Source organism: Otolemur garnettii, unplaced genomic scaffold (genome assembly GCF_000181295.1).
Source record: "Otolemur garnettii isolate 467f Iridium unplaced genomic scaffold, OtoGar3 scaffold00235, whole genome shotgun sequence".
NCBI classification, from domain to species: Eukaryota; Metazoa; Chordata; class Mammalia; order Primates; family Galagidae; genus Otolemur; species Otolemur garnettii.
The window spans coordinates 1067526-1087232 of record NW_003852630.1 but is presented as its reverse complement, the minus strand read 5'-3'; the positions used below and the strand labels follow the sequence as shown (position 1 = coordinate 1087232).

The following is a 19707-nucleotide window of genomic DNA, read 5'->3' as shown; positions in this document are numbered from 1 at the left end:
GTGTTTTCACACACAATCCAAGACACTTCCATCAAACTGGTTAACATAGCCTTCATGTAACTTTCTTAGTTATTATGTCAAAACATTCATACTCTACTCATAGAAAGATTCACTTGTACCCTTGCAAGATGAACCACAGAAGTGAAGCTCACAGACTTTTAAGGGGCTTTTGGCAAGAATGTATTAGCTACAGAATCCTTTCTGTGTACAGTTTTACTCAGAAGCCCAGTGAGTGGTGGAGGCCATGGGGCGGAGAACAGTGGAGCCACGTGTGAGTGTGGCCATGGTTGTTCCTCAGCCTGCAGGGCACTTGGAAGGATCTGAAAACCACATCTGCCTCACCCCATGACAGAGACACAGAAAGACCCCTCCCCTGAGATGGGGCCTTGTCACCAGCAATGTGCTCATCCCCGCCATTGCCTCCATTTGCTTGTTTCTTAATCCTTTGTTGGCATTTTTGAGCTGGAATGATGCTGAGGTCTGGGGCTGGGCAGGTTAACCTCAGAGCTCTATGTTTATCAGGACAACAGAGAACAGAGGCAACTCTCACTCCAGGGACTTACATGGCCTTACTGCGCCCTGCCCCCTGGTGACAGCTGCCTAGATGATTTGTCTTCCAAACTTTTGAGCTTTTCTTTATGGAGATTATAATTTTACTTTGGAAGAAATATGGCTTTATTAATTTCAATAAATGCAAACACTTTCAAGATATTATAAATTAGATTTTGAGAGACATCAAAATATACCAATCTATTAGGGACATGCGTTCACTGCAATCTGTTCATTTCCTATAAATTTTGTTTTGAGATATTTCCATTTGGCTTAAAAGGTTTAATTCTACTACCTGTTATTAGATGTGTCACTTGCAGGCACCAGGGAGAGAATCTAAATGCTGTTAGATTTCTCGTAATTAGACTCTGCTTTACATTCCAGAGTCAGGAAGAATTTTAAATACATTTAAAAAAAAATCAGAATCATCAAAATCAGGTTTAATATGGAAAGAGGCAATTAAAATTAGGAAAAAAGGGGATCATTTGCTTTTTAAAATTTTCTCAACCTGTACCTTTTCCTCCAAATTTTGCTACCCTAAATCTGCTCTAAGTATATAAACTTGCCTGCCCTCTGCTGAGAACAGCTTCTAGAATGGAGAGTGGAAAATGTGAAATGGAGTGTGTGACCCTGGCATGAGAGCCCAGGGAGAAGGGGCTCTGTCAGTTCAAAGGTTCCAGAACTACCATCTTTTGAAATGGAAAGTGGCCAGGTGGAAAGGTTCAGGGGATCCCCAGAACTGGTATCTGAACACTAGGCAGGCCCAGGAAACATCTGGAGACTGCTAGAAAGACCTGAAGCAGGATCTTCTCCAGGCAGATCAATCTGTGGGTAGAGCAAGTGGTCTGGGTGTGGTTAAGAAACCTCGGCCCCAGGGTCTGCTGGTGTATCTTCTGCACACTTGGGGTAGACAGAAGCAGGTGCCTCTCATGAACCCACCATAAGTCATTGGCCCTGCTCACCGTGAGAGGGGGGATCTGGAGCGGGCAGTTCCTTCCAGAGCTTCAGAGTCAGCTTCAAGTTATCAGACCAGCCATTCCGAGCCCTGTGTGTTGGGTCTGTCCGCTCCCTACACAGAGCCTAACCAGCTAAGTGATGCCGTTGCCACCCAGGAGATGAGAAAACCCAGGACAGACACAGGGCTGGTAGAAAACTAAGAATCCAGCCTTGCTCACCTGTGTAGGTTGGAGACACCTGCAGATCTCCAAGGAGGGCAGGCAGGAGGCACCTGGCTACACATTTGCTGCTGAGAACAGGGTCAGGGTGGGGAGAGGCGTTTGGACCGTCATTGTCAGGATAATATTGCGATGCCCTAACTCCATACATTTTGAGCAAGTGAACCAGATGTACTCCATTTTGTTAAGATCTTGCAGCCGCCCCCCCACCTTTTGTAACCAAAATAGCCCCTTGAACAAGCAGCAACCCTGTAAAAACAGGAAGGAAATTTAGCTGAGAGCTGCAAAATCCTGTGACAGCTGAAAAATCTTGTAAAACCACACTTGTGTCACAAGTCTGTCTGTGTCCCCCTTTTAAGACCCCTCCCCCATAGCTCTAACTTTGCAGATATTAGCTTCTATAAAATTCTGCTTACTCTAGGGCAGCGGTTCTCAACCTCTGGGTTGCGACCCCTTTGTAACAATGAAAATACATCGTGGCATTAGGAAGGTTGAGAACCACTGCTCTAGGGCTTCACATCCCCTGCTTGAAGTGCCATATAAAAACCTTGCACCCTCACTTCAAAGCGGTCAAGAGACTTTGTGGTGTAAGCCTGCTGTTTACTGGCCGGCCCAGTAAAGGACCCTTGCGTAATTCGGACTCAGTGTGCTGGCATTTCTCTATAATTCCATTTGCAGCAGGTCCAACAATATGAAAGCCTGGGGCCCGGATGAGGCCCCAAGCAGAGCACAGACAGGAATGAGGAGAGGCCCATGCCTTGGATGGTCAGACGTGTAGAGATCTGGTAGAAGAGTTGGTGGCAGAAGAGCCCGATCCTCAACTCCTTAGCACGTTCAGGGTTTAGAAGAAGAAGGTATCAGCACTCGCTGCCGAGAGGTTGGGGCAGGGGTCATCAAACTTTTTAAATAGGGGGCTAGTTCACTGTCCCTCAGACTGTTGGAGGGCCGGACTGCAGGCCTCAGGAGGAGTTGGCTGCTAAGCAGGACAGGCAGCAGTGGCAAAAACACCTGGTGGGCTGGATAAATGTCCTAGGTGGGCTGCATGTGGCCCGTGGGCCGTAGTTTGAGGATGCTTGGGTTGGGGGATATAAGTGCAGGAACGTGACCATGGGTTGGCAGCCATGTGGTCTCTGATGATGCTGACCAATAGGCAACTGAGTCCAAGAGCAGGGAGGGAATCTCAGTTGGGGGTGTGAGATGAGAACAGGGGGTGTGCTACTGGGTACAGGGAACACAGACATTTTTGACAAACTTCGCTGTGAACGGAAACGGAAACGGAAACAGTGAGTGGAGAAGGAATAGCTGGTGGGAGATTGGCATCAGGGAGGTTTGTAAAATTTTAACAAGAGGGGAAACATTTGTAAGCTGGATGTAACAGACCAGTAAAGAAGGTAGACTGATAACAAGGGAGAGGGAGGAACAGTGGAAAGGAAGCCTTTTAGGGACGAGAGGAGATGGAGCCACAGCCTGGCAGGAGTAGCTGCCATTGTCCCCGGTTGAGATGAGGGGTGGGAGCGTTCCTTTGCTGGTGGAGGTGCAGGAGGGGCTCTGCTCAGTGTGACCAAGTCACGGGCAGAGGCTCCGGGGTGGGCGGGTGCATGTGTGTACTTGAGTGTATGTGCGCATGTGTGTACTTGAGTGTGTGCGCGCATGTGTATAATTGAGTGTGCGCGCATGTGTGTAATTGAGTGTGTGTGTGCATGTGTGTACTTGATTGTGTGCGTGCATGTGCCTCAAGTGTGTGAATGCCATGTCAGGGTGAGCACAGCTGCTGCAGGGGAGCAGGTGCTTAGAAGCAAGTACGTCTGGCCTTTCACCTGTCATCCCAGGAGACTCTTGCACAACCCAGTGTGACTGACCCCATTTGACAGGTGCCAGAGGTGAGGGCAAAGCCAGCCTCTGTAAGGGGCCAGGAGGATGAAGACACAACTTTCCAATCCCTGACCACTACGCAGGCATAGGTGAGACTCCATCCTGACAGGTGCCAGGAGTGGTAGGTGGTTGTGCCGCTCAGGACTCAGCCAGCTCGGCTCCGCCACCCACCATGGCCCCACCCTCATGTCCCCCAAACAGCAGCAGTCCAGGCTTCCTCCGAGAAGACAGTGTCTGGGTGTCAGGCATCATGCTTGCCACCCCAGAGCAACCCCACTGCACCTGCCCCAGCTCCTCAGGGCAGAGCTGGGTCTGGTCAACAGGATACGCCCCCAGCCCACCACAGCAAGTGTAAGGAAGGGCTCAGACATCCTCCTCTGACTGCACTGACCTGGGCCTTCCCCGTCACCAGGTAGTATGTCCTTCCTGCAGGGAAAACTCGGCACCAAAAACCCTCCTATCCAACGTGTGCAAGGGACAGGGCAGGCAGGTCCTCATCACCAGGAGACAGGCTCCATCACAGCCACCCACTGCCAACTCCAGTCCTCTGCCAGTCACTGCACCTTCGACGGACACAGACAGTGCCTGGGAGCCTGTCAGACTCCTGGCTGCTAAAGGCATAGCTTGGGGACAGACCAGGCATCACTAGCTGCCAAACACGCCACGAAGGCAGCAGAGCCTGGACAGCACAGAGGAGCCTGGACACCGTGTCTGTCAGGTGCCTCCCGTGCTTCTTACAAGTTCCTGTTGGTGACTGGCTGGTTTCCCTGCTGCTCTGCCCACCCTTTAACCGAAACCCAGTGTTTTTGAAGCACAGATTGCTCAAGGCTGTTGCTGCAGCGCAGATCAGGGTTGGTGAGATTTCCCCAGAGCACAGCTCATCCTTGAGTGGCTCCCACTCAGGGCACCTCTGCTGTGCAGCGCCCAACAGCAGCCACGCCTGACAGCTAATTGCCTTGAATGGCCAGTGCTGTGAAATCTGAGGTTTCAGACAAGAGTGCATGGATTGGTTTCAGTGCATGCTGATTTCTGAGTAGGGACACACCCCTCCTGAGAGGAACACGCCGGGTGCTCTGAGCACAGCTCATTAAACCCCATGGTGGGACGCACTGTCAGCATGGCTGGCTCGCAGGTGAGCGCTCTCGCCTGTGGCTGCTCACCGAGTTTGCTCAAGCACCTCTTTCTGACAGCAACACAGCCATGTTTGGACACAGCGGGGCTTTGATAGGCTCTAAATTATATTATGGAAGCTTTTGTTCTTTTATGTTGCCTCTCCCGAAATACATATTTAAGTAACAAAGATAAAAGAGTATGCCCCAGTGAATCCCAGACGGAAAGAACAATTTCTCATTTCACAAATACTCATTTTCACAAATTCAGCAATTACGAAACATGAAGAAAGCATATGTTTTCTGAAGGCTTCTCTGTTTTTCTTATCCACACCTGCTTTTCCTGCTTTCAAAGGTAATCTAAGACATCGTCCAATCGGCCAGGCACTGTGAATCAGCATCTCCCACCAGCAGGAGGACGACGGATGTGGCTCCAAAAGACCCACCTCCCGGCTTATCAAGACAACACTGAACTAACCCACAATCCGGCCTTGGCTCCCATGGCCTCACCAGAAACGAGACCCACACTGCTGACCACAGTGGGAGGGCGTGCCCTCACGGTACTCACCGCCCCGGTTCCAGCTTGAAGAACTCTCAGTCCAGAGGCTTCCTGCAGTTCAGCTTTGTTGTCAACTGTGAGGAAAGACAGAGAAGTACAGGGGTCAGTGTGGAGAGGCATCACCTCAGGGCACACGTGAGCTCTCCCCTCTTGCCCACAAAGCCACTGTGTGGACTGCGCGCTGTACCGGCAGTGTGAGCCAGAGTGGGGGTAACGTCTTAGGGTGGGCCTGGCTCACCCTCAGGCTGCCGCTGGCAAGCATGGCTGGGCCGTCAGCATCACCCGCAGCACGCTGTCATGCTAGGAAGTCCCAGACATGCTCTGCAGACTGACGTCTTACTTCAAAGGTGTAACCATTGTTCGTTATCTAACTATGGGAAATAAGCTTCACCAGCGTTAAGCAGGACAAAGGGCTCTTGGGAGGGCAAAGCCACCAAGTGTTTCCTGCTGCCAGTGCTGGAGCCACCTGGTCCCTTCTTGTTCATGCCCCGACAAGGAACAGCCTGTAACAAGTTAGCTCCCATCCAAACTGCATCCAGTTCGCTCCCGACTCAGGATGAGGAAGATATTCAGGGAATGTATTATACTTGACAACAGGGGCGGCCATGGGTGAGGACTCGGGAACCCCAGCATGGACAGGGCCAATCCACCTGCCCTTCCCTACCTCTAGAGGGGAGGAAGGTGTCACAAGGCACAGACCCTGGCTTACGATCCTGCAAGAATGTTTTTTTGGATAAAGCCCCTGTCACTTTTGAAATGGAAACCAGAAAAAATACAATTTTACTGCAAACCCCATGAATGAAGAGTGTATTGCAATTGTGATTAATTTCAAATGACACAGCAAGAAAACAGCAAGACTTTGCACCTCCTGTTGTGCAGATGTTAATCTTGGAGAATGAAATTACGTCTTCCAGAGGGACACAGACAGACCCAGGCACAGCTGCCACGCCCACGCTGAGGGCCTGCTCACTGTGCTGTGGGGAGCGTTTCCCTCTGAACAAAGGGCACTATGTTCCATACACAGGTGATTACCCTGCACGGAAGGAGCCAGGCAGACCCCAGACCACCTGGGGTAGAGCACAAGGGTCAGGGGGCAGGGGCTGGCACAGAGGTAAACCCAGCTGCCTAAAGAACACCCTTCCCAGGGATGGAGCAGAAGCAAGCGATTTCAATGCTCTTGCACTGAGGGCAGATGGGGCAAGAATGGACGCCTGCACGCAGGAAGCATACACAAATGTGCTTTAAATGCCCAGTTCCTGTGCGTAGCAGCAGTGAGTTTCAGCATCAGGATGAGAAGGGCAGCCTGACCAGTGAATGCTAAGTGGAACCACTTGACCCAGGGGTCAGCAAACTGCCACAAAGGCGGGACAGTGCAGGGCTTAGGCTCAGCAGGCCCCCGACTCTGCAGCTGGCCCTGTCCCGGAGGATGAAGCCTGCACAGACTACACTGTCTGGGTGGCCTTGGTTGTTTCCAATAAAACTTTATTGACAAAAGCAGATGGTGGTCCTGCCATGACCCCCAGGTGGTGTTTGCTGAAAAAGTAGAGACCAATTCCAGCACTTGGGACAAACCGTCCCAGCCCTGCCTGCCCCGCACTTTGTTTACTCCCAAAGCTGAGGTTTTAATACATCCTATTTCCTTAATTCAGAAGTACACCCCATGTTTTCCCAGGCCTGAACCCAGGCATGTCTCATCAGCACCTTGTGTACAAATGTAGTGGTGATTCTCTAGAGTTCTGTCCCACAGGCCTGAGGCAGAGCCTCTGATTCCCCTTAAACATTTTCCACCAACAACTTCCCACAGAGCCAAGGAGGCACCTGACATTGTTTGGATGTAGGGGCCCCTCTGACCTTGTGTTGAAAAGTCACCCTAGGAGGGGAGGGCAGGGAAAATGTACTGGCCCAAGCTCAGGGCCCCTTGTCTGGCTACCAGAAACCGGTTTCTGTCATGTGTTCCCAGGGACTAGACTCTCTGCTGCCCAGCTGCACACACTCTGCAGCCACCACCACCACCCCACCCCCAGAAGCCCAGGGGCCATGTGGCTGCAGGGTTCCCATGCCTGTGTCTGCGTCCTACAGCCATGAACTCTACACCAGCACCCCCCACCTCAAGGGCCTGGGGGCTTCACAACTGCATTGTTTGTTTTGTGGACTGAATGCCTCTTTCTCCCTTAGAACGACACAAATCTTCCACAGCCACTGTACCCCAAACTTTGCCCAGATAGGAGAGCCAGGCCCCTTCCTCTCACCACATCTGTCTGTTTCATGCCTAAAGCCTCTGTGACCCTACCTTCCTGAGACAGTCGTTGGGACTGGCTTGCCGGTCTGGTCTGGAGCAAGATGCCTCAGTTTCCCTTACAAAAGCTGTCAATCCCTGTGCTCAGTTTCTGCAGGGCTGAGGGAACTCTGCAGGAGGCTCTGTGGCCATGCCCGGCACTCGGTTAAGCCACAAGCCCTGGTGTGTCCTCCTGGCGTGTGCGGGAGGTGCTGTGTCTGCTGCCCCATCGCCTGCTGCCCCATCGCCTGCTGCCCCATCGCCTGCTGCCCCATCGCCTGCTGCCCCATCGTCTGCCTCTTGCCATTAATCTGCACATCAGCTCACTCTTTGGAGCTCAAACATCAGCTAGAGCGTTCCCCTGTGACTCTGTTCTAGCTGAGTAGATTCCTAGTCTTCCTCCTCACAGGACCGTTGGGCCCAGGTCCACACACATGCCGAGGGGCTGCTCTTGCCCCATGATGGGACGTGGCTGGGCAGCCCCTCTCCTCAGCTAGAGTTGCGGCCTCCTGCTGCCTCCAGAGGGAGGGGCTAGAGCTTCACTTGCTTCCTGCCCCTTCCAGACTTTTGATGAGAAGAAAGGCAGGGCTGGCCCCTCCGGCCGTCCCTCTGGCTCATCCGTCCCCTCCTTCACTCATTCACTGTCACTCTGTGGAGGTGACAAGCAGGGAGGCAGGTGTGCCCAGCGTCCTTCTCCTCTAAGAAGACGACCCACTCCAGGTGGGGGCTGCCGCAGCTGTGGGAACCCATCTCCCAGATGCTGTTCAGGACACATGGTCTGCGCCACAGGTGGGACAGCCCAGCCGAGCAGGCGCTGTCACCTCCAGGTCTCCACCTGGACCCGTCCTTCCATGGGATGTCTTATGTGCACCTGTCGCCTCCTACAACCCCATGGCACCTTCACCCCAAATCCAGGATGCTAACGACCCTGTTGTAAGTCAACCTCTTCACTTCCACCTAAAGGGCAGACCCGACAGTCCCCTGTGCTGTGAGTCAGTGCCTTTCAAATCTGCATGCCGCTGCCTTCTGCTGTGTGGCTTTTTGTGCACCAAGGGTGGTGAATCCACCCAGCAGTGTGGCATCCCATCCACCTCCATTCCTCTTTAGTGGGAGGCCCTCAGGAGCACCACACACCCAGGTTAGGCCAAGCATCACAGCTGAGTGGTTCCCTCCTGACACTTTTACAGAAGGACCCCAAAAGGGCCTGGTTTGCACACCCAGAACAGAACCAAGTCCCAGCATCTCACTTGCTTCTGGAAAGCCCATGGTCATCTGGAAACCCTGTGGTCATCTGGAGACCCCATGGTCATCTGGAAAGTCCGTGGTCATCTGGAAAGTTCGTGGTCATCTGGAAATCCCATGGTCATTTGGAAAGCCCGCAGACCCTGCACTAGTGCTGATGTTCTCAGAAAGGACAGAGTCGATTCCAGAATCCAGAATACACTGTTTTCCAGCTCTTCACAGAGAAACCTCCTTGGAGATGGTGACCATGTGGCAATCACACGTGCAAGCTCCTTGGGCCCCTTGGAGTGACTCAGTGTCTGTGGGATGGACACGGACTTGTTGTGGCTTCATGCTCCTCTGTGACCTGTTGTCTTGGCTTTGGCTACTTTCAGAAATTTCTCTTTGGTGGTGATAAATAGAGAAGCTGTGAGGTTTTGCCTTTTCCTAGCAAGGCAAATGCTATGAATTTATTGGCAGTAACCTGGCCCTTGTGTGTGCCCCTCGGTCCTCCCCTCCGCTCACCTTCCCCTCTCCTTCCTCTCCCTCTCCCCTTCCCTCCCCCTCCTCCTTTGCACCCCTTCCCCTTTCTGTCCTTCTCTTTCTCTCAAATATCCCTAGAAGAAAAACAATAGCTAGTTGACTTCAGCGTCTTCTAGAGTCTGAGCCCATCCTGGGACATCCTTTGCAATATTCCTCCCACATTCTTCTTGTTCTAGAATATTTCTCAGAGCTCCCTGGACGTGCACATGGGTTTCTTCGTGCTTCCCAGCATGGGCGTGGTGCCGTGTGACGCCTGCACCAGGCAGTCAGGAGTGCGTGTTGGGCTGGGACGTGCCCTCTGGCTGTAACTGTGCGCTCACACCTGCTCTCTCTCTGGAGGCAGCATCTAAGGCCAGTGGAAACTTGGGATGCCCACCACTTTCTTCCCTGTGTGACTCCAGGATGATGCTGCTGTTGCCATGTTTCAGCTGGTGCATTTTCTGGGGATAGGAGGAGTCTTGCTTCAGCCGAATGTTCAGTCAAATCCCAGCCCTCAGCCCTTTTTTTGGGCTGAGGGCTGGGATTCGAGTTGGTACATGTGACCACAGCAGGCAGGCCCGGGTGCAGAGACACAGTAACAAAGGCCAAGAGCAACATAGAAAGCCCATTTTTATCTTCATGGGAGACAAAAAGGGTTTCCAAACACACACAAAAAAGTCCTTTAAAATTAAATTCACTAGATGAAGGATATGCAAATTACCTGAAGAAGCGGAACCTTATAGTGTTCTCAAAACTCTGCAATAGCCTATTTAATTAGTATTCTAATTTATCAGACGAATTCTTTGCACTTGACAATTTATGCAGTATTCCATATAATTAAGCACACAGCTACAGTGGAATGATTTTGCCTACTCCCTTTATCCTGCTATTTTAACCTGAAAGAATGTGCAGAAGTCTCTTCTGTAATCTAAATTGCAATGGGGACAACTTAATGGCTTTGCTTCATTAGACAGAGGCAGAGTGAGTGGCTGGGTGAAGATGTCACCTGGGAGCCTGACTCCCTCTTGATGCTTCTGTCCCTTCAGGGTGGAGCCTGGGCCTGGATGAGCAGAAGCCACTGCTCGGGGTCCCGTGGGCAGCTCACCTGTGGCCCCCTTGACAGAGCCGCCTCCACTCTGCTGCATGTCCACACCCAGAGGCTTGATGGAGGGAGCCACAGAGGGTTTCTGGGAAACTGGGTACTCTCCGGTAGGATCCATGGCCCCAAGCTGATGTGGGCAGCCACTGGTTGCATGGTGTGTGCAGGCCACCCCACTGCACGAATTCCCCTCAGAGGACATTGCTCAGGCATGGCTGAATAACTGCAGCCCATTCTCATTCCACAGGGGCATCTTCCTAAAAGGACAGGGCCTGGGAGTGTGACTCTTCCCAGCTGGGGGTGCCTGGAGCCTTCAGAGGGGACTCTGTCCACTCAGGTTTGGGAAGTGGAGCCCAATATAGCTGAACACACTCAAACAACCCAGCCTTCCTTGCACTGCTGGGGGCACTAATTCAGGGGGAGGGGTGTCCTACAGTTGGGCTGGGCTGTGCCAGATCATAGGGCAGGGTGGAGGAGACACCAGGGCCCTCCCCATGTACCATTGTTGGGTTTGGGGCTCAGCTGGGGTCTGAGGCTTCCAGAGAAGACTATGGTTCCCTGGGTCCAGGCCCTCTAACATTCTGTTAAGAATCAAATGTAAAGACTCGTCCATCTTTCCTGAGAAACAAAGTTCCCTAGCAAGGGCTTACTCAGCTGCAAGGCTGTGCAGACAGCTAAGTCCCCCTTTGTTAGAAAGGTCTAGAACCTGAGGGTGAGGTCTGTGATCACTTTGGCACATTGAGCTGTGGTCCCAGGAGGGGAAGGCCACTTGGTGTGTGGGCAGCAGGAGGGCCAGAGGTATGGCCTAGGGGGAGACAGATGTCACTTGGACAGCTGGAGGGTGCAGGGGGTGGCTGCCAGGTCTCCCCATGGAGGATTTTCTCACAAAGGAAGCCCTTAGAGGTACAGGGTGCTGTCCTGGGACTGCCCTCGTGAGAACCCTGAGAGGTCATGTGAAAGGGGTTCCCGCTGCTGTCAGGATGCAGCCCCCTCGCTGTGCAGGGCTCCGCTCTCTCACTCCACAGGGCAGGGCACCTGTGCCCCCTCAGCCTGCCTAGCCCCGTAATCCGCCTTCTGTCACCCCAAACTTCCATCACCATCTGATATGACGTATATTAAACACTTGCTTATCTCTAGTTCTCGCTTGTACTTTCAACAAGAGCAGGTTTCTGCCCTGGTGCTTAGGATAGTGTCAGCAACTGCGGAGGCAGTGAGTGTGAGACCCACAGGATGAACAAGCAGACCAACTGCCAGGCTCAGTGTGGGGTCCTCACTGTCACCAAGACTGTGGCACCACTGCTGTCCTCTCTCTCTAGTGCCAATGCCAGGACTCAGGGTGCCGCCATCCCATGCCCTCCATACCCACAGCTCTAGTGTTTGAACCAAGGCACCAACAGGAAGCAGACCTATGAGGATGGCCCGTGAAAAGTGTCCTGGTCCTCCTCTGATGCAGGGCACCCCCTTGGCTCAGGCTCAAGATCACACAAATGCCTTCCCATGTAGCTACACTGGGCTTCCCCCTCCTGCAGGCTCCATGTAACCCAGCAGTTTATATGCAAAGCAAACACAGGCATAGCTGACTGTGTCGAAACACAGCTGGAGAAGGCATGTGGAGGGCACATGTGTGTGCTGTCTGCAATGTGCCCGGCAGCCGGGACATGTTCCCGTGATGTGTTGTGATCCACTGCTTGGTAAGAGCACAACATGAGGAAATGTTTTGATGTTGCTCATTCCACATCGAGTCATCTGAGAGCAGCATGTTGCCACAATGTTGGATATTTCATTTTGCTAACTGTCAGAAAGAATTAAAATAACCCTGGAACATAACTGCTTTCTTGACAATTATTTACTAAAATCAGAGACATCATTTAAAGCTTAATTCTAATGATGGGAAAAGAGATCCCCCAGCCCATCCTTGCTGGAAACAGGCCATTCATCAACTTTCTTTTCTCTTTGCATCTGGTCGCCAAGATGCTGGGGCGGAGGGACCCAGGAGGAGCCCGTGCAGGAGGTGGCTGGGTGAGGAGGGGTGTCCCTGTGTCACTGTGGGTGTGGGATGTGCCCGACCACCTAAAGGGGGGTCAGAGGCAGTGGTTAGGCAGTGGATCCACACAGAACTTCCCCCCAGGAGTGGACCAGTTCCTCCAGTCACTCATCTCCAGTTTGAAAGATGTCACTTTGGAAATTTAAGACAATGCAGTGATGGGGCGTGTGTCTCACATCTGTAATCTCTGCACTTCAGGAGGCTAAGGCAGGAGAATCACTAGAGGCCAGGAGTTTGAGCCAATCCTGGGCAGCATAGCAAAAAAGAAAAATCCATGCGTGGTGGTGCATGCCGTAGTCCCAGCTAGTCGGGGGGCCAAGGTGGGAGGATCACTCGAGCCCAGGAGTCGGAGGTTGCTGTGAGCTGTGATGACGACACTGCACTCCAGCTCAGAGGACAGAGCAAGACCCTGTCTCTAAAAAACATACGTACAGAGGGTGCCTAACAAATGTGTACACATTTTAAGAAATGAAAAACTGTGTTAAAATTGTAATACCCAATATATGCCAAAGTTTGTTATCTTATATATGTATCATTTATCTCTTGTAATTGCAGAAGTCAAACATGACTTGAGTATTACAATTTTAATTTACACACATGTGTACACACTGGGGTGCCAAAAAATGTATACACATTTTTAAGAGACAGTGTCTACGCATTGCTTCTCAGAGTTGAAGGTGCTGCTCCTGGTTAAGTGCACCTGGTGGTGCTATGCACATCCATTTCACCTGTAATTTGTACACATTTTGGGAATGATCGATTCTGCTTAACAAGATCTAAAATGTGTACACATTTGTTTTTTGGCACCTCAGGTAATCATGCAATGACCAAAGTCTCACCCTCTTTAGAAAAGGAAGCTCTTTGGTAGATAAAATACATCTTTATTTATTGACATATACATAATATGCATTACTTTACTAAATATACTTATCATGGTTTCCTGGAAAGGAGACCCCTTACCAACTCTTGATGAATTTCTCTTGCTGGTTTAATTCTTTTTGTAAATTTATAATTCAAACAATATTAACATTTTATGTTTATATTTAATTAAAATATTAGGTAGATACCAAAGAATATAATGTGTGGTTATAAAGAATAAGACAACAAACAATATCTCGTATGTGACACTCTGAGAAAGACAAACTTTCTCAGAGCGCTTCCTGGCCCACCAAAGGCAATGACTTGCCTGAATTCTGGGTTGATTCTGAATTCTTTTCTTATTCTCTGCAAACTTTTTATATGTCTGTATGTCCCTAAACATCACATTCGGGTAAGATGACACACAGCACACACACTCGGCCCTCCGCCTGTGTGTGTTCTGCTGTGATGACCCGGTTCTCTTGCCTGATTCTACATTTCTGAGACAGACTTGGATTTCATGGCGCTGTGGCTCACGCTGTTTCATTGCTCTGTGTTCACATTATTTACAAACAGTACATCATGATTAGTTTTCCATTTAATTGTCCGATCAAGGGGAAACTGCGTTGTTTGTTTTCCCTGCATACCTCCAACAGTCCTGCCGGGAACACTCTCACACCTGTGTCCAGGCTCGGGGATCACTTGGGTGTGGACGCCCCAGACTGACTGTCGATTTGTGGGTCCGCTGTCAGCAGGAGGACGGCTCATTGTATGTCAGACACCACGGTGAATCTCCCCAGGCCTTCAGCTGGCAGGTCTTTGACAACCTTCAGTTCGAGCATCTTACATGTTTATTCACATTGATGCTTCTTACATAACATTTTTGTTCGTGCTTTTTGCCCATTTTCTCAATTGGGTGATTTCATTTTTCTCATTGCTTTGTGGGAGTTCTCTCAGCACTCTGTGTGCGAAGCCTTTGTCAATGCGCTGTGCCACAACTATTTCACCTCAGTTTGTGGTTTGGCTTTCTAAGTTTCTTGATTTTTAATGTTGTCTAATTAATAATCTCCTTTAAGGTCTGCACTTCTGGTGTCTTGTTCAAAAAGTTCTCTTCTGGGCTTGGCGCCTGTGGCTCAAGCGGCTAAGGCGCCAGCCACATACACCTAAGGTGGCGGGTTCGAATCCCCAGCCCGGCCACCAAACAACAATGATGGCTGCAACCAAAAAATGGCCAGGCGCTGTGGCGGGTGCCTGTAGTCCCAGCTACTTGGGAGGCTGAGGCAAGAGACTTGCTTGAGCCCAGGAATGGAGCTTATTGTGAGCGTGATGCCACGGCACTCTACCCAGGGGGATAGCTTGAAGCTCCATCTCAAAAAAAAAAAAAAAAAGTTCTCTTCTGGGTGGTGCCTGGCGCCTGTGGCTTAAAGGAGTAGGGCGCTGACCCTATATACCGGAGGTGGTGGGTTCAAACCCAGCCCCGGCCAAAAACTGCAAAAAAAAAAAAAATCTCTTCTAGACAGGATTATAAAGATATAATGCTGTATTTTTTTTTCCCTAAAAGATTTAACTTTTGCCCTTCACATGTAAACCTTGCATCTACATGAATACGATTTGAGGTAGGGGTCATTTCATTGTTTTTCTAACAGAATACCCAGTTTACCAGCACAATTCATGCTGTGGTCCACCTTTCCGACTGATCTGTAGTGTCAACTGTCACTTCTCTCTGAGGGTCTACTCCACGTCCCCACCATGTGGGCTGTGTCGCTCGCTCCCTGCTCTATGTCACTGTCACCTCCCTCAGTGTGGGCTCCCACACTCCCGGGTGGCTGCCCCACCTGGATGCCTCTGCAGAGTGTTCTGGCGATTGTGACTTTTTGTACTTATGATACATTTTAGGCTCAGCTTGTCAATATTGAAAATAAATCTTTCAGGAGTTTTATTAAAATTTTATTGAATCTAGAGGTTTGGGAGAATTAATATCATTATTCTCAATCTGTGAACATGTAAATGTCCCCTTTTACTTAGGTCTGCTTTAACATTTTTCCATAAAGTTTTGTAACTTTCCCCATAAAGGTCTTCCATATTTTATTTATTTGCTGGCTATATCTAGTTTATTTTTTAAAATTTCCGATTACATGTGGATACACATGATTGGGTTACATTGTTTTCACTTGTAAGGTAAAGTCCTGTTGTAGTTGTGTCCTCACAATGTCATGTGCCCTGAACCTATGCATTGCTGCCTTTGGCTGGGAACTTGCCGAATCCTCTCCCCTCCCCACTTTTTTGAATTTAACTGAGTTTTCCTCTCAAGTGAGCAGATAGTTGTTGATCTGCTAGTTTTAATTTGGTACTGAGCACATTTGAGGCTTATTTTTCCATTCTTATGATACTTCACTTAGGAGAGTGTTCTCCAAAGCCATCTGGGTTGTTACAAAAGATACAAAATCTCCATCTTTTGCATGACTGAATAGTACTCCACGTTATACATGGGCCACAGCTAATTAATCCATTCACGGGTTGAAGGGCGTTTCCGAGGCTTCCACGTCCTTGCACTTGTGAATTAGGCTGCTGTAAACATTTGACTGCAAGTGTCCTTATGATAAGATGACTTTTTCCTTCTGGGTAGATGCCTAGGAAGGGATTGCCAGAGTAAATGGAAGGTCTACTTTTAGTTCCTTGAGGACTCCCCATACTTCCTTCCATAAAGGCTGTGCCAGTTTGCAGTCCCACCAACAGTACAGGAGTGTCCCCTTCTCCTCCACACACCAGCCTCTGCTGCGCTGGGGCCTTGTGAGGAGAGCCATTCTCACTGGGTCAGGTGGTACCTCAGCGTGGTTTTGATTTGCATTTCTCTGATGATTAGGTACAATGAGGATTTTTTGATGTGTCTGTTGGGCAATTGTCTGTCCTCCTGAGAAAAGGATTCTGTACATGTCTCTTGCCCTGTTTTTTATGGGGTCCTTTGCTCTTGTTTGCTGATTTGCTTGAGTTCTTTGTATATTCAGGTCACCAGCCCTTTGTTGGATTCACAGCATGTGAATATCTTCTCCCCTTCTGAAGGCCTGTTCTGTGCTTTGTTGTGTCCTTAGCTGTGCAGAAGCTTTTTAACTTGATCAGGCCCTGTTTATTTATTTTTGCTATTGCTGTGATTGCCTTTGCAGTCTTCTTCATAAATTCTTTCCCAAGCTGATTATCATTAAGAGTTTTTCGCACCCTTTCTTCTAGAGTTTTCACAATTTTGTGTCTTAGATTTAAGTCTTTTATCCATCATGAGTTAATTTTTGTAAGTGGTAAGAGGCAAAGGTCCAGTTTCAGTCTGCTTCATGTGGCTGCTGGGATCTCCCCACACTATCTACTGAATAGGGTTTCTTTTCCCCAGTTTATACTTTTGTTTTCTTTACCAAAGATCAGATGGTGGTAAGAGGCTGGTTTCAACTCTAAGTTCTCCGTTCTGTTCCCATACGTCTGTATCTCTATTTTTGTGCCAGTACCATGCTGTTTTGATCACTATAGACTTGTAGTATAACCTGAAGTCTGGTTCATGATGCCCCCAGATTTGTTTTTATTTCTTAGAATTGCATTGGCTATTCAGGCTTTTTTCTGGTTCTACATGAAATGTAGAGCTGTTTTTTCAAGATCTTCAAAGTATGATGTTGGAATTCTAATGGAGATTGCATTAAATCTGCAGACTACTTTGGGTAGATACCTACATTTTAACAATGTGTTATGTGTGTTACTTTATATTTTTGATGGTATTGGCTAATAAAAGATTATCATTGTTTACACTGAATTTTCTAATGCTTTCCCTAAGTATAGAAAGGCAATTGATTTTTTTTTTTTTTTGCAGTTTTTGGTCAGGGATGGGCTTGAACTCACCACCTCTGGCATATGGGGCCAGTGCCCTACTCCTTTGAGCCACAGGTGCTGCCCGGCAACTGATTCTTGCACATGATTTTGTATACAACAACCTTCCTAAACTATCCAATTCTTTTAATTTACCTGGATGTTCTTTGGTCTTTTCTGAGTAGAGAGTGAGACTGCCTGCAAGTAATGTCAGGTTTGCTGACATTTTCTAAGTCTACCTTTAAAAAAAAATTTCAGATTAACATGGAGGGACTTTCATTTATTTTCCCTGCTTTACCTGGTACTGTTGGACCTGCCCACAGAATGTATACTGGGGTGGCACACATCTTAGTCTCCTTTCTGATGGTAAAGGGAGGTTTCAGTGCTTCGCTAGGAAGTACAATGTTTGAGTAGAAGTTCTTAAAATCTACTTAAGAACTGGTCCTACTTAATCAAACCTGTTTGTTATGAAGGTAAGTGAAATTTTAGCAAATGTTTTAACCTGTATCAAGATAAAAATAATTTTTATCTTTTTCATCTATTGATGTGGTAGACTATGTTAATTACCTTTCTAGTGTTACAACATAAATTGTTTTGTTGTATACTTTTTAATTGTCATTACGATTTCTTCTTTAACCCAGTATTTCTTAGAAATACTTTCTACTTTCCAGATACTTAGGTGTTTCTGCTATCCGTGTCAGTAATGCCTGGCACTGCATCTCAGGGTGTCTTTGTGAAGTGTCAATTTTTGTAGACGTCCTCCACATGTTTGAAAAGAACACACACAACTCAGTGCCTATAGTTCAGCAGTTAGGGAGCCAGGCACATACACTGGAGCTGGTGGGTTCAGACCTGGCCTGGGCCTGCTAAACAATAATGATAACTACAACTAAAAATTGCCAGGCATTGTGGTGGGCACTTGTAGTCCCAGCTACTTGGGAGGCTGAGGCAAGAGAATCGCTTAAGCCCAAGAGTTTGATGTTGCTGTGAGCTGTGATGCCACAGCATTCTACCTAGGGTGATATAGACTCTGTCTCAAAAAAAAAAAAAATGCACACACACAGTTAGTTCTCTGTCTGCCCATTGGATCATTGGATTCTGGCTTGATACTTGTGTTGTTAAAATCTTCAGTGCCTTTTCTGATTTTTTTCTAATTTCTCATTTACTGAGTGATGTGTAAAACATCCCACTATGAGCATGGATTTGTCTGTCAGTCCACGTGGCTCTGTCCGTTCCTCTCATAGAGTTTGAGACCAAGTCCACGGCGTGTCTGCCTGGGACTGCTGCACCCTGCCACAAGGCAGTGGGCCACTTATCCTCTGACAGTTAAAGCAGACTTTCCATTAAAGTCTGCTCTCAGTATAGCTGCTTTAACTTTGTTTTAATTAGTATTTGCTTTGGTTACGGTATCTTTTTCATATGTCCTTGTGTGCCTCTTTGTCTCCTATAAGCAACATACACATATTATATATCTGTATTCTGTTTTTAATTTTTAGCTGTTGCCCCAGAGATTTTGTGGTCATGTCTAACAAGCTCTCATACTATTTATGCTCTCTAATGTTACGAAGACCTTGAGATACTTTAGCCTCAGTCACCCGCATCTCATTTTTCACATGACTGTTTTCATGCTCACTGTTTAATTCTGTCTCATTTCCAGACTCCTGAGACATCTTTTTATTTAGCCGCATCATATAGTTGGTTTTCTTTGCTCATTATTCCTTCGGCATTTCCGATCTCATGATATCATTTTCTTTTGCTCATAATAAATTTTTTAGAATTAAGCTAAATGAAGATGAGTTAGACACAAACCATTATTTTTCCAAATTACCTTTATTTAAACCTTTCTAAAAATTAAACTTCATTATTAAAACATATTTTGCTTCATATCCAGTTCTAGGCTGATGACATTTCCTCCTCAGCAATATACAGACATTATTTTGTCTTCTGCTGAGAAGTCAGCTGAGTCAAACTGTTATTCTTTTCTAGATATCTTTTCTTCTTAAATGCTTTCCAGATTATCTTTGTCTTTGGTGCTTTGTAGTTTCACTGTCACGAATCTACATGTGGATTTTTTCCTACTTCCTTATTCCACTGAGCTTGTTGAAGCTGAGAATCAGTGCTTACATCAGATGGAAATTTCCTCAACCATTACGTCTTCCAAGATCACCTTTGCACCACCACCACTCTCTTCTGGAGCTCTTGTCAAGGGTCTAAGGGATTTCCCTGCTCCTCCATGACTCCAGCTTCATTTCACATTTTCTATTTCTTTGTCTCTTTGTGGACTGTATTCTGAAAATTTTCTTTGGTTTTACCTTTTAGTTCAGTAATTCCTTCTTTAATAATATCAAATCTACTATTAAGTTCATCTCTTAAGTTTAAAATTTCTATTATTATAGCTTTCATTTTTAAAGCATTTTTTTCAAAAAATTGTGTTCATTTTTAATTCTTTAGCTTTAGTTATGGTATCTTTATATGATATATTCATATCTTTAGGCTATATGTAGCTTCCTCGTATGTTCCTAAACCAGTGGTTCTCAACCTTCCTAACGCTGTGGCCCTTTAATACAGTTCCTGTGGGTCA

General features: G+C 48.0%; 1 protein-coding gene across 1 annotated transcript in view; it reads right to left on the bottom strand.

The window, feature by feature from the left end:
* PTPRN2 (protein tyrosine phosphatase, receptor type N2) overlaps positions 1-19707 on the bottom strand; it is a 648263-nt gene that overhangs the window by 280416 nt on the left and 348140 nt on the right. Inside the window, exon 11 of the mRNA XM_012812959.1 lies at positions 5274-5338. Within this exon, the coding sequence (XP_012668413.1) occupies positions 5274-5338 (65 nt within the window). The remainder of the gene's footprint in view (positions 1-5273; positions 5339-19707) is intronic.